At 35.6% G+C, this 13,887-nt stretch overlaps 1 protein-coding gene across 6 annotated transcripts in view; it reads left to right on the top strand.

Moving 5' to 3' along the window:
- The window catches only part of CDK14 (cyclin dependent kinase 14), a 582,313-nt gene that overhangs the window by 281,744 nt on the left and 286,682 nt on the right, over window positions 1-13,887 (top strand). For all 6 annotated transcript variants that reach the window (XM_032875564.1, XM_032875554.1, XM_032875517.1 and 3 more), the window contains one exon: window positions 1,262-1,324. In XM_032875564.1, coding sequence (XP_032731455.1) covers window positions 1,262-1,324 — 63 coding nt within the window. The remainder of the gene's footprint in view (window positions 1-1,261; window positions 1,325-13,887) is intronic.

The following is a 13,887-nucleotide window of genomic DNA, read 5'->3' as shown; positions in this document are numbered from 1 at the left end:
TTATTTTTTTTTCTACTTGCAGTTGTTTCATTTAGTTTTGTGTCCTTAGCGACTAGTGTAGTAACTGGAACATAATAAGGGCTTAAGGGAGTACATGATGAAAAATGAATGAATGACTGCTAAATTGTTGTCTATATCCTCAGCAATATCACCTGGCATGCAATAAAATCTCAATAAGGGAGTCTGAACTATCATCACCATGGCTATAGCAAGATTCTTGAATATAGCATAAAACAGTAACAGAAGCCTGATATTGGGGTATAAATACTCTTGTTCACTGGCTTTTCCAGAATGATAAAGCATTTCATTGTTATAAATATTATAGTATTTTCTAATAAAAGAAGAAAAATTAGAATAGCAATTTACATATTTTTTGAATTTCTATGTAATTCATAATATAAATAGAATAAGCATTAAGAAGAAAATAAATACAGTTGTGGGTAAATTGAGCCTGAGATAATTTAAAGAATAACAGCATGAGATTTATTTAGAGATCTTCCTTTTAAGTTCTATATTGTGATGAGCACAGGGGGTTGTATGTAAGTGTTGAATCACTAAATTGTATATGTGAAACTAATATTACACTGTATATTAACTAGCTGAAATTTAAATAAAAACCTAAAAAAAATTTATATTTGGATATATTCATCCTAGTTTATAATTTTGAAAGTATTTTTATTAATTTATAAAATGTATTTTGCCAAATACATTCAGGAGTTCTGGATACTTATTCAATTATTTTTTAATGATATAGTTATGAGAAATTTAAATAAATCTGATGATAAATTTTTCTAGAATGATATATTTGTGGTATTCTCATCTCATACAAAATAAATAATCATAACTTACATAATTTACATTTGAAAATACAAGATAATTGCAGTTTAATTGGTTTAGTGTGTGTTTATGTATGTATTGGTTTAATTTTTTTAAGTTATGGTACATATATTTATAGTTAAGATTTTTTTTAATATGTTTTCAATGACTAGGAAATTAAGCACTTAACAAATCATGGACGTGAATTCCTTCTGAAACACAGATATGTTTAATATAAAACAGAGCGTAGAGATAAAGATAATGATTCAGTTGTGGTTAAAAATGAGAGGGTGGAGAAGCATTCAGCTACATATACTAAAAAATCCACCCACTAGTCTTATATTTGCTTTGTTCAGAAGGCAATGGTGACTTTGAAGTAGAAAAATATTGATTCATCATGTTATAGCCAGAGGGATGCTAATACATTTTCCCTTTTTTCTTCTAGCACACTGATTTATGTCAGTACATGGACAAGCACCCTGGGGGACTGCATCCAGATAATGTGAAGGTAGGAAAAAATCTTTTTAAGCTGAAGTTTAGCATTCTTCATGTGTATTTTTCTAGTCCCAAGTCTAATCTCTCTACCATAACTTAAAAAAAAAAATTGTGTAAAGAGAAGTGATATTGAAGTGAACCATGGTTATTGCTTTGTTTAGTGATTGAAAACCATGTTTAAACATTAAGTATATTCACTGGAATACTGTCATTTAGAACTTATTCTATTTTTGTTTCACGGAGAAACATTTGCTAATAAGTGAGATCCACAGGAATGCTATTGTGACAGTGTTTTTAAGAGAAGAGTCTCAGGTAGCTCTACCTTTGGTTCGTACTAAAGTGCCAGTAAGTTTTAATGTAAAATATTATGATCCAAATCAATGTTATGGTGAGTTCACAGTACATATTTTTTCATTTGTATGTACAAACAGATAAAAATAGTTTCCTACTGCTCCCTTACATTTCTTTTACTACAAATTGGATTACTGTGTGTCAAAAGAACTAAGTTTTTCTAAGATTTGACCCAGCAGCCATCTTGGAAACTGTCTCAAAATTGCACGCTTCAAACAGGCAGCTGTTTCTTAACATATGTGAGTGAGTCAGAAGATACCACAGTTATAGCTGAAGGTTTAAGGATGTGCTCACATTTTATAATATAAAATATATTTTATATTTTTATAATATATTATAAAATATATAAAGTATAGGTATATATTTATATATGAAATATAATATATAATATATAAAATATAACATATTTTATATGTAATTCAAATGACTACATTTCGTGATCCTGAGAATCAGCTGAGTTATGTGGATGTATGTAAAGTAAACTTGGGCCCATTTCTTCCCGTTCATTATCTAACTATACCACCCTCTGCAAGAAGCACCTTCTTTCTTTTGTACTTTTCCCTGTGCTTGTAAAGGTATATATGCACATACGGTATTTCATGTGTGTTTATTTTGCTCTAGAAAAACAATATATATTATTGTATGGCATTTTAAAAACAATATCATGGATCTCTTTTAAAATAAATATATGACTGTGTAGTTTAATTTTCCTAATAACTGCATATGAGTGTGTAGTGTGAATGAACTGTAATTTTCAACTGTTTTTATTCATGGATCTTATGTTGTATCTAGAATGTTGTTATTATAAGTGACTCTAGAGTAAATAATAGTATAAAATCTTTATGTTCTTATTTTGTATATCAGCTAATGGATTTTCTTTATTAAGAGACATAACTTCAGTTTTAATGAATTTGACTGGAACATTTGCCCACGACATTGTAGCTTACAGAAGGACTATTTTCCTCTACTTTCATGAGCATTGACTATAACCAATCATTTTAATTTTTGCCATTCTGATGAGCAGAAATGGAATATCTTTTATGTTAGTGTTTTCTTGATTGCTAGTAATATTGAGTATCTTTTTCACATGTTTCTTGATCATTTGTAATTATGTTGCCTGTTCTTATATATTATCCATTTTTCTAGTATTTATTTTCATATTTTCAAAAAGTTGCAAATTTGTGGCATTAATAATGAGGATTTTCATGGTGGCCATTTATGTTGTGTAATTTTAAAATACATGAACTTGTAGCAACTCTGAAAAAACATGGTGTTTAAGACAAATAATAAGTTCGATATGATACTTATAGTCTGTTGTTTCACATAGCTCTTTTTTTGTTTTTTATGTTTTGCTTTGTTTTATTCATAGACAGCTTTAAAATTTTTTAACTATTTTTCTTCAAAATTAGTATCCATTGACATAGACAGTTTTTTTAGTTGTTAGATTGGGGAAGAAATTTTGACAGATGGTAAGATGTATTTTATTAATCCTGCTGTGTTTAAGTCCAACTCCAAACATTAATACCATAATATGAACATAATTTTATTCTCTCTTTTTTCTAAACCTTAAAACATTTCTAGTTGTCTCCTTTACACATTAAATGTTCTTTTTTTAGAGTTGATTTCCATTCAAAACCAACAGTACAGTGTATCCGTACTCCTGTTTCCTGCCTTAACCCTAGGGATCTGTGGAGAACCCAGCTAGTGAGACCTTCAGGGGGGATCCCAGGGGCCTGCCAGCCTCAGTGACATCAGCAGCTACTCTGAGCAAACTTTGACTTCCTGACTTCCAAGTTCAGAGACAAGATTGAGATTAAAGACACGACTGAACTTTTTCCAAGGGCACCCAGGTGGTTCATTTGGTTAAGCATCCAACTCTTCACTTCAACTCATGTCATGATCTTAGTGTCCAGAGACTGAGCCCCAAACCAGGCTCCACGCTCAGTGAGCCTGCTTAAGATTCTCTCCCTTCTCTTCCTCTGCCCCTCCCCGTGTTCTCACACTCTACTCTTGTACTAAATAAATAAATAGATAGATAGATAGATAGATAGATAGACAAAATCCAAAGGGGAAAAAAGGAATCATGGCATCACTGGATTTTTATTATTCTTGCTTCATTTTCTCACCAGGCTCTGTGTGTCATTAGTTGTGGGCTAGTATTGGTGGAAAATTTTGTTGGTGAAACAAAGAAAAGAGCTTTATCCACAAAGCATCTGTGTTCAGCATCCTCAGGCCAATGTCACTGATGATTTTTGTGGCCTTTTAAGTTCTGCTTTTTCCATCCATTTTCTTCTTCCTTTATCTTCTCGTGGTTGTGAGGAGACTGATCTCTGTGTTGTGGTTTCTCGGTAACTAGTCTGTACTTCCTTGAAATCATGTTTCAATAGCTTTTATCTAGGTTTTGCAGATTTTCCTCTCATTCCATGGTCATCCATTGTATTTCAAATACCTAGTGTTGGCTCCCTGTTCCCAGCCCTTGTGGTGCTGTGGCAGTAAATGTGGTTTAATAGTTAGTGCCTCCTAGAGTGTGGTGAGAAACTTACTGGTGAATGCCTTGTTCATTAGGCATAGAAATACTGGCAAACATTAGATGCATCACCACAGTGAGTCTGGATATTAGTCTTATAGGGCAGGAATTATACCCACTCATAAGATGTTTGATGTGGGGCACCTGGGTGGCTCAGTGGGTTAAAAGCCTCTGCCTTTGGCTCAGGTCATGATGCCAGGATCCTGGGATCGAGCCCTGCATCAGGCTCTCTGCTCAACTGGGAGCCTGCTTCCCTTCCTCTCTCTCTCTGCTGGCCTCTCTACCTACTTGTGATCTCTGTCTGTCAAATAAATAAATAAAAATCTAAAAAAAAAGAAAAAGATGTTTGATATGGTCACAGTTTGATGTTCGACTACATTTTTGCCTTTAAACGAGCATGATATGATTTATCGCTTCTTAGCCTTTTTGAATAACTGAAAATCAGCAAAATATATTGATATATGATATCCCTTTACCCATAGCTATTGAAATCTTGGCTCCTTGAGGATTTGCCAAACTGTACTGGACAGTCTCAGTTCTTGGAATATTTAAGGGTATAAGAAACCTCAGTAGTCATTTAAAGGTCTTCAGATTTGGCCCCATGATAGAGTCACCTGCAGATCTCTCGGGAATGATGGGCATTTGCTTAGACCCAGGGCTGAGAGCCCATGGTACCTCCCATGACCCACAGTGTCCCCTCACTCTCCCTGGGACCCTCCTGGCTTTACCCCTGCAGGATATGTGTGCTTGCTATCGATCCTGGCCTGTTTCCCTCTGACAGCCTTACAGTCCGCTTTCCCCCATGGGTCCCCACTCTGCCAGAGAGGTAGGAGGTCACAGTGGGCAGGCACTGGGAGGTGGGTGCCATAGGGAAGAGCATGAGAGACAGAGTCTAGCCGGTGGTGTTTCAAGAAGCAGTGTCAGACCTATTTCTGCTGTCTTTTGTGGATAATTTGACCAGTCCAAGAGAACAGACCAGAAGAATCCAGGTAACTCTACAGTGAAGATCCCCTTTGACAAATAAGTAGCTTGGAGGAACCAAAGTTGTGTGCATTAATTAGAGAAAGATAGGAAAGAAGACTTCAAAAATTTTCAGTCTTCTCCAAGAGGTATAAGAATAATAGTATATCTATAAAACAAGAATATAGGCTATTTTGAAGAAGAGGAACTTAGTGAACAGAAAGTTGCTTTAGAAATTAAAAATATGGGTGGCTCAGTGGGTTAAAGCCTCTGCCTCCGGCTCAGGTCATGATCCCAGGGTCCTGAGATTGAGCCCCACGTTGGCTTCTCTGCTCAGCAGGGAGCCTGTTTCCTCCTCTCTCTCTGCCTACTTGTGATCTCTGTCAAATAAATAAATAAATAATCTTTTAAAAAAAATGAGGACAGAAATAAAAATTAATTATTTTTTGTTAATTAAAAATTAACAAAAAAAGGTGGGTGATAATGTTGAAGAGATATGCCAGGAAAATAGAGCATAAAACATAAATCTAAAAAGTGAAAAAGAAAGAGTAAAAAAAAAATTAGAAGTCCAGTCCAGGGTATCTAACATCTGAATAATTAGAGGAAATAGGAGGAAATCATTAAGGTAATAATCATTAAACTGTTTCCAGCTGTGAAGGATAGAATTTCAAGATGAATAACATCCATTAAATGCCAGTAACATTTAATGGACATAGACTGACAATAAGATTCCTTACTTCAAAATTTCAGAACACTGGTTTCAGAGAAAAGTGCTACAAAGGAAACGGCTTTATTGCAATGGACCAAGAATCACAAAAGCATTAGGTATTTCAACAGCAACACCAGAAGAGGGACAGCATTGGGGAAGTGGCTGAAAGGTTCAGATTTATTTTTTTTTTAATTTTTATTTATTTTTAATTTCTTTTCAGTGTTCCAGAATTCATTATTTATGCTCCACACCCAATGTTCCATGCAATACGTGCCCTCCATAATACCTACCACCAGGCTCACCCAACCTCCTACCCCCTTCCACTCCAAAACCCTCAGTTTGTTTCTCAGAGTCCACAGTCTCTCATGCTTTGTCTCCCCCTCCAATTTCCCCCAACGCACTTCTCTCCATCTCCCCGTGTCCTCCATGTTATTCCTTATGCTCCACAAATAAGCGAAACCATACGATAATTGACCTTCTCTGCTTGACTTACTTCACTCAGCATAATCTCTTCCAGTCCCATCTATGTTGATACAAAAGTTGGGTATTCATCCTTTCTGATGGAGGCATAATACTCCATTGTATATATGGACCATATCTTCTTTATCCATTGGTCCGTTGAAGGGCATCTTGGTTCTTTCCACAGTTTGGTGACTGTGGCCATTGCTGCTATGAACAATGGGGTACAGATGGCCCTTCTTTTCACTATATCTGTATCTTTGGGGTAAATACCCAGTTGTGCAATTGCAGGGTCCTTGGGTAGCTCTATATTTAATTTCCTAAGGAATCTCCACACTGTTTTTCAAAGTGGCTGCAGATGGTTCAGATTTAAAACTGTTCTTTTGGGGTACCTGCCTGGGCCAGTTGGAAGAACATGTGACTCTTGACCTCAGGATCATGAGTTCAAGCCCCATAGTGGGTGTAGAGCTTACTAAAAATAAATAAATAAAATTATTCTCTCAACCTAGTGTTCTGTACAAACTATCAAGTAAACATGAGGATAAAATAATTATTTTCAGATGTTCAAGAAGTTGAAAAGTATGCCCACCCTAGCATCCTTTCTCAGGAAGCTACTCAAGGATGTACTCCACTAGAAGTCAGGGTATAAACCAAGGCAGAGAAGAGAAAGAAACCAAATAATAGAGGCTAGCACAGGAGAGCGATGCAGAGGATTTTCAGAACAATGTTGAAAAGAATCCCAGGATGACAGTTATGCATCATGTCAGGAGAGTAGCCCACTGGTCCTATTAGAGCAGGTTAGAAGTTGCCAGGAGAGATTTCCAAGAAGAGAAAATTGTTAGGTGGAGCAACTAACATGTTTGAGCAGATTTCCAAGGTGGTAGAAGAGTTTGGCATTAACTGTAACTGTAACTGTAACTATAAAGAAAATTAGGGGCGCCTGGGTGGCTCAGTGCATTAAAGCCTCTTCCTTCGGCTCAGGTCACGATCCCAGGGTCCTGGGATGGAGCCCTGCATCGGGCTCTCTGCTCAGCGAGGAGCCTGCTTCCTCCTCTCTCTCTGCCTGCCTCTCTGCCTACTTGTGATCTTTGTCTGTCAAATAAATAAATAAAATCTTAAAAAAAAAAAAGAAAAGAAAATTAAATGAAGGAAAACAAGCCAATAAACAAAAGAACTAGATCATCACTAATACCAGGAAAAATAAATTATTGTGCAGGGGAAGAAAAATATTCATAGTAAGCTTGATGGCTCAGGTATAAGTAACAATTACACAATCGTAACATTGAAACATTAATACTGGTATAATTAAAAAAGAAAAACACCTCTTTAAGTGAATCTGCTGTAACCAAGCAAGCTCCTTCCAGGATTAGCATCCTAGAAAGGGCTTTTTGACACTTTGTTCAAAGTTCTTTTCCCTACACCACATGATTAATACATTAAATTACCGTAATTAGCTTATTATTTGACTTTATATGCACTCAGTCACATAGGTTTGTCATCATTTTCATATTGAAGATAATACTTCTACCTTCTCTGAGGGTGTGGGAAGTTAAAAAATAGAGTGCAGCTTGTTAATGCCTGTGTTTGGCATCTGAATTGCAGTGCACAACCACAGACGGCCCTTATTACCATGTTGGTTTCCATGGGAGGCCACTCACCTAATTACGCGCTGGCTTTTTTTCTTCACCTGCTTAGACACAATGCTCTCCTCCAGGGTTACATTCAGGATCTGCACTGCAGGTGAAATTCTTCTCAAAGACATCTGACTATGACATAGTGACAGATGCCCCACGGGCATTTCTGTTTGATGTATTAACGTGTTTTTCTCATGTGGTGATACTTATTGTCACTTAAATCTATGAATGCAAAATGAAGAGCATAAGGATAATATTTACTAAGTTAACAGCTGTTCATAATGCTGAGCTAGATGTTCATTAAAAAAACAAAAAACACAACAGTTGAGCTAAAATAAGACCTCATAATGGTTCTCTGTAAATTTAAGGAGATGTGAAAACCAGGTGAGATAAACTATTATGTTGAAAGAGCATGTTCTTTAGTAACTCCAAAGCTCTGTGTTTGCCTAAATAGCTCGTAGATCATTAAATGATTGCAGTGTCATAAATACTGAATATTCATTATGGTAAAGAGAAAGAAAGTACCGTGATCAAATCCTTTGCCCCTAAATCTGGTTATTTTGAGTTTTGGTTTAATTATTGGACAGCAAGACAATATATGTGAAACATTTATCTTGGATTCTAAAAATGTACATATTTTTGTTTACGTTTCATATATCCTTGTTTATGGTAATATAGGATGTCATGTATCTAAGAACTGATATTGTTCTTAATGTGAATCAGATAAAATTTCAAGCTTTACAAAAATGATGCATCATTGAAAAATGAAGGGGAAAAAAAGAACAACTGGAATGGTGCATAACTTGTGATTTCATAACAAAGCATGGGATATTCTACAGTAATTTCATCCTGATCCCCAGCAAAACATCTGTTAAAGTTTTATCTTGCTTGATGTATATTCCTAGTAAGTATTGGCATAAACTCATAACAAAAATTGTCAGTGTTAACTAAATTTCTAGAATCACTGTGCTGTTCTACCCACAAAATGTGTCTGCTCCCAATATGACATTGTAAAATAAATATTCACTATTAACTAATGGTTTGTTTCTTAGCATAATATCAATTTTAGACAAATGGGTAATTTTAGCAGTTAATTACTTAGAGGGCAATTTAAAATCTCAATCAAAAGCCTGAGGACATTGTCCTTGTTATAAATATTTATGATGATTAAAGGTATAGCAACCAATTGCTAGGACATAATTGGTATGTCAGAAACTGGTTAGAATTTTGAGGGGAGGGTAGTTTATTTTTTCCCCCTTCAAGCTATTTACTCTGAATTTTATTAGATTTTGGCTACCATGGTTGAGTTGAATGCAGGACTGGTATTCTTTATAACTCTCAGTGGTTTACAGATTGATCATTGTGGTAAAGAAAATGACTATAACAGTCTAAATTTTGTCCTTCTTTCAGTGTTTTATGTGTTCTTTAAACATTAATAATCATGAGAGACTGAAAATTAAAGTTCATGAAAAAAAAAGATTAATTGCTGTTGTCTCCAGCTGATACCTAGAAACGTAGATGCATGAATCTTAATATCATGACAATATTGGATCTTTCTGTGTTTTTCTGTAATGTACTGTCATTTCCATGTTATCCTCATGGCTTTTCTAGAAGAGTCCTTGCAAAAATGCATTTGCACTTTTTTAACGGAATTGTTTTGGGATAACCCAAAATAACCAAAGTAATTGTGAATACTGTGGCTTATTCTCTGAAATATCTGAAATCCTACCAGCATAAAGCCGAGTTTCATTTTTTTAAATTTCAGTATCTATATTAATTAAAAAGATATGAGGATTATTATGCTTGAAAAATCACTATTTTTCTTTCAAAGTCCAGGGAACAAGCAGGTGTAAAAGAGTCAGAATAATGTTATGCCAAATTAAGATTGTCTTATACAGATGGCTCCAAGAATTGATTCCTAAATGAGACTTTCTAATGTTCAGATAGAAAATCAGATAACACCTGATTTTCTCCATACTCTGTATTAGAGCTCTCATTTAGCTAGTAATGATTTCCTCCTATGCATTACTGTGAATTTATAGAGACTTTTCTCATTCTGTATTTTGGGAAATATTATTTCATGAAGATATTAAAGAGTGCTTTAGTCTCAGCACCTGACCAGGTCTCTTTTGAACATTTTTATCCTATTTTTATTGTAACAAAATAGTCTTCCATATCTAGAAAGTGAAGGATTAACAATAAAGAAATGGTAAAAGAAAGTAAAACTCCATGGGTTGATTCATATATTGCTAGACATTTAGAAGGGGTCTCAGTAGTGAATTTCTGGTGAAGATACTAAGCCGCTTTCAGTTGTTCAGATCATGTCTTTTGTATCTTTGTCATCATCTGCCGACTGGTTGTAAAAATCTGGATCAGACAAAGGAATCAAGGCAGCTAATTAAATGGCAGAGTCTTTCTTAGGAGTGCTTTAAAGCCCTGATCGAAAAGAAATCACCCCAAAGATTGATGAAATCAGTGACTGGAAATACGCTCTGTTGTTTTGTAAGATGGCAGATACTTGTAAGATGAAATTACCCAGCTTGGGGAGTACCCAGTGAGAGTACATCCTTCTGGGTTTTAAGCTTCCAGCCATTCCCCTTGCCTCTTTCTCATTTAAGATGGATCCTGCACTTGCATGTTTTCTAAGACAAACATGAGGACCCAGGAGGGAAATCGGCCTAAGTAATAGAATACACACTACCAAGGATTTTTCTTGATTTTTGGACAGGTAGAGCCTTCATGTTACTAGCCCGTACATCTCATAGAAAGTCATTAATGTATCCATTCCTATTATTTGAGACCTCTCTGACAGGATATAAGGAGAGGTTTGTTGATCACTATATCCAAATTCAAAGTGTTTCCTTCATTTGATTTGAAATTTTTCTGTTATAGCTTATGTGTGTGAGCTTTCTCTAAGATCCTTCGACTCAAGGTTTATCACCTTACTCAGTTTTTCAGTGTGCATCTCTCTCTCTCTCCTTTTTTTTGAGTCTCATCCTCTACCGACTGAGCTAGCTAGGTGCCTTCTCTCCTTTTAAAAAAAAAAAATTATTTATTTATTTGATATAGAGAGAGAGATCACAAGCAGGCAAAGAGACAGGCAGAGAGAGGGGGGAAGCAGGCTCCCCACTGAGCAGAGAGCTTGATCCCAGGACCCTGAGCTGAAGGCAGAACCCACTGAGCCAGCCAGGCACCCCTCTCTCTTCTTTTTAATTGTAATTTTATTTTGTTTTTAACTGGAAACCTGTACCTCTCACTCCCCTTCAGCCATTTTGTCCAACTACCCACTCTCTTCCCCTCTGGCAACCACCAGTTTCCTGTTTATGGGTCTGTTTCTTCTTCTTGTTTGTTTGCTTATTTATTTGATTCCACATATAAGTAGAATCAGATGGTATTTGCCTTTTTCTGACTGACTTATTTCACTTAGCATAATACCTTCTAGGTCCATCCTTGCTGTCACAAATGGCAAGATCTCATTTTTTATGGCTGAGTAATATTCCAGTGAGTGGATGTTTGTGTGTATGATTCATATTTTGCTGGACATTTAGTTTGTATACACACACACACACACACACACCATCTCTCCTTTTTTTTTTTTTAATTTATTTGAGAGAGAGACATCACAAGTAGGCAGAGAGGCAGGCAGAGAGAGAGGGGGAAGCAGGCTCCCTGCTGAGCAGAGAGTCTGATGCAGGGCTCAATCCCAGGACCCTGAGATCATGACCTGAGCCAAAGGCAGAAGCTTAAGTGACTGAGCCAATCAGGTGCCCCCCCATCATCTCTTCTTTATCCATTCATCTATCACTGGTTACATGGATTGCTTCTGTATCCTGGCTATTGTAAATAATGCTGCAGTAAACATAGGGATGCATATATCTTTTTGAATTATTATTTTCATTTTCTTAGTGTAAATACCCAGTAGTGGTATTATTGGGTAATATGATGTTGGTATTTTTAATTTTTTGAGGACTCTCCATTGTTTTCCATAGTGGTTCCATCAGTTTGCATTCCCGCCAACAGTGCACACGGGTTCCTTTTTCTCCATTTCTCACCAACATTTGTTATTTCTTGTCTTTTTGATTCTAGTCATTCTGACAGGTGTGAGGTTATATCTCCTTGTGGTTTTGATTTGCATTTCTCTTATTATGAGTGATGTCGAACATCTTCTCATGTGTTTTTTGACCATCTGGGTATCTTCTGAAAAATGTCTTTTCAAGTCCTCTGCCCATTTTTTAATTGGGTTGATTGGGGGTTTGTGTGTGTGTGTGTGTGTGTGTGGTGTATAAGTTCTGTATATATTTTGAGTATTAACTCTTAATCAGACATATCATTTGCAGATACTGCTTTTCATTTCGGTAGATTGCCTTTTTGTTTTGTTGATGCTTTCCTTCACTGTGCAGAAGCTTTTTATTTTGGTATAGTTCCAATAGTTTATTTTTGCTTTTTTTCCCCCTTTGCCTGAGGAGACATGTCTAGAAAAATGTGTCTGTAGCCAATGTCAAAGAAATTACTGCTTGTGTTCTCCTCTAGGATTTCTATGGTTTCAGGTCTCACATTGAGGCCTTTAATCCATTTCGAGTTTATTTTTGTATATGTTTCAAGGAATTAGTCCAGCTTCATTCTTTTGCAAGTAACTTTTGAGTTTTTCCAGCACCATTTATTGAAACCATTTATTGAAGATGCTGTCTTTTTTCCATTGGATACTCTTGCCTCTTTTGTCACAGATTAGTTAAACCTATAAGCATAGGTTCATTTCTGGGCTATCTCTCTCTCCTTTTTAGAAAGTTGTATTAGTCTTATCAATTGATATTAAGATACTTCATGTTGATTAGTGTCTAAGATGTTACTTAAAGCACTAAAACAATTTTAAACTTATTTATTTATTTATTTATTACTTATCACTGTGTGTAAAAAAAGAATGACCCTTTAGTTAGGGGAGAGTAACATACATTCACAAATGAGAAAAATTTGTATTTCATGTTATTCCTTTTAGTTCTAAAAAGTGTATATCAGTCAGGTCAGTTGTGTAATTCTGAGCTATATGGACAAAGAGAAACCTGATAACAACAGGTCTTAAGATTATGTTATTTGAATTCTTGAAACAACTGTTTCAGTTTTTCTCTTGGAAAATAATGTTAGGTAACTATTAAAGCCAGTAGCTTAAGTTTGACTATTTTGTTTCTACCTAGCTAGGGAATAATTCTAATACTAATTTTAGTCTATTAACCAACTTTATTAAAGGGAAATTCTTATCCTCATTTCTACCAACTTGATTCATCATATACACAAACCCTGATAACTTGGACACCTACTTATTGTATTAGAGCTTCTTTCAAGGAATTTGACAGAACAAAGATCTGTCTTTTAAATGCCATTTGAATCCCTGTAAGCATCCCAGCTCTGGTTCCCATGGTTTTGATCTGCTTCTTAAGGTGGGTGTCTTTGTGCACCTTGCCTGATATCTACCATTGCACTGAGGCCAAAAGAGAGGGCAGAATGGGAGGCCAGCTTCCCTGGAATACTCAAAGATCACAGAAAGTGCGCAAGATCTTTCCCACAAGAGCTTGCCCAAATACCTGAAATTCTCATTTTTGGAGTTATTCCTCTCCAGAAAATTACTATCTTTAGGAATAAGATATTAATGTGTAAATATCTCAGAGAATGTAAGTTAAATAATTGTACATTATCTGGAAAGAGAATGTAAATTAAATAATTGCTACATTATCTGGAAATGATAAAATGTTATGTATCTTAGGACCTTGAGAGAATGGAACAAAGAAGAAAAAAACTAAATGGAGGATCTCAAAAAGGATAATAAGTAGCAAGACAAATTACTCCTGGGACTCAGATTTTCCAAGAACTATACCTATCTGTAGTACATGGCAAAAAAGTATACATCTACAGACTGATGGCTGGGCATGGATATTCGTGTCTTA

The sequence above is a fragment of the Lontra canadensis genome, unplaced genomic scaffold (assembly GCF_010015895.1).
Source record: "Lontra canadensis isolate GAN:19392208 unplaced genomic scaffold, GSC_riverotter_1.0 scaffold2, whole genome shotgun sequence".
NCBI lineage: Eukaryota > Metazoa > Chordata > Mammalia > Carnivora > Mustelidae > Lontra > Lontra canadensis.
Note: the sequence above shows the minus strand (reverse complement) of the source record. Positions and strands in the feature narration are given on the sequence as shown.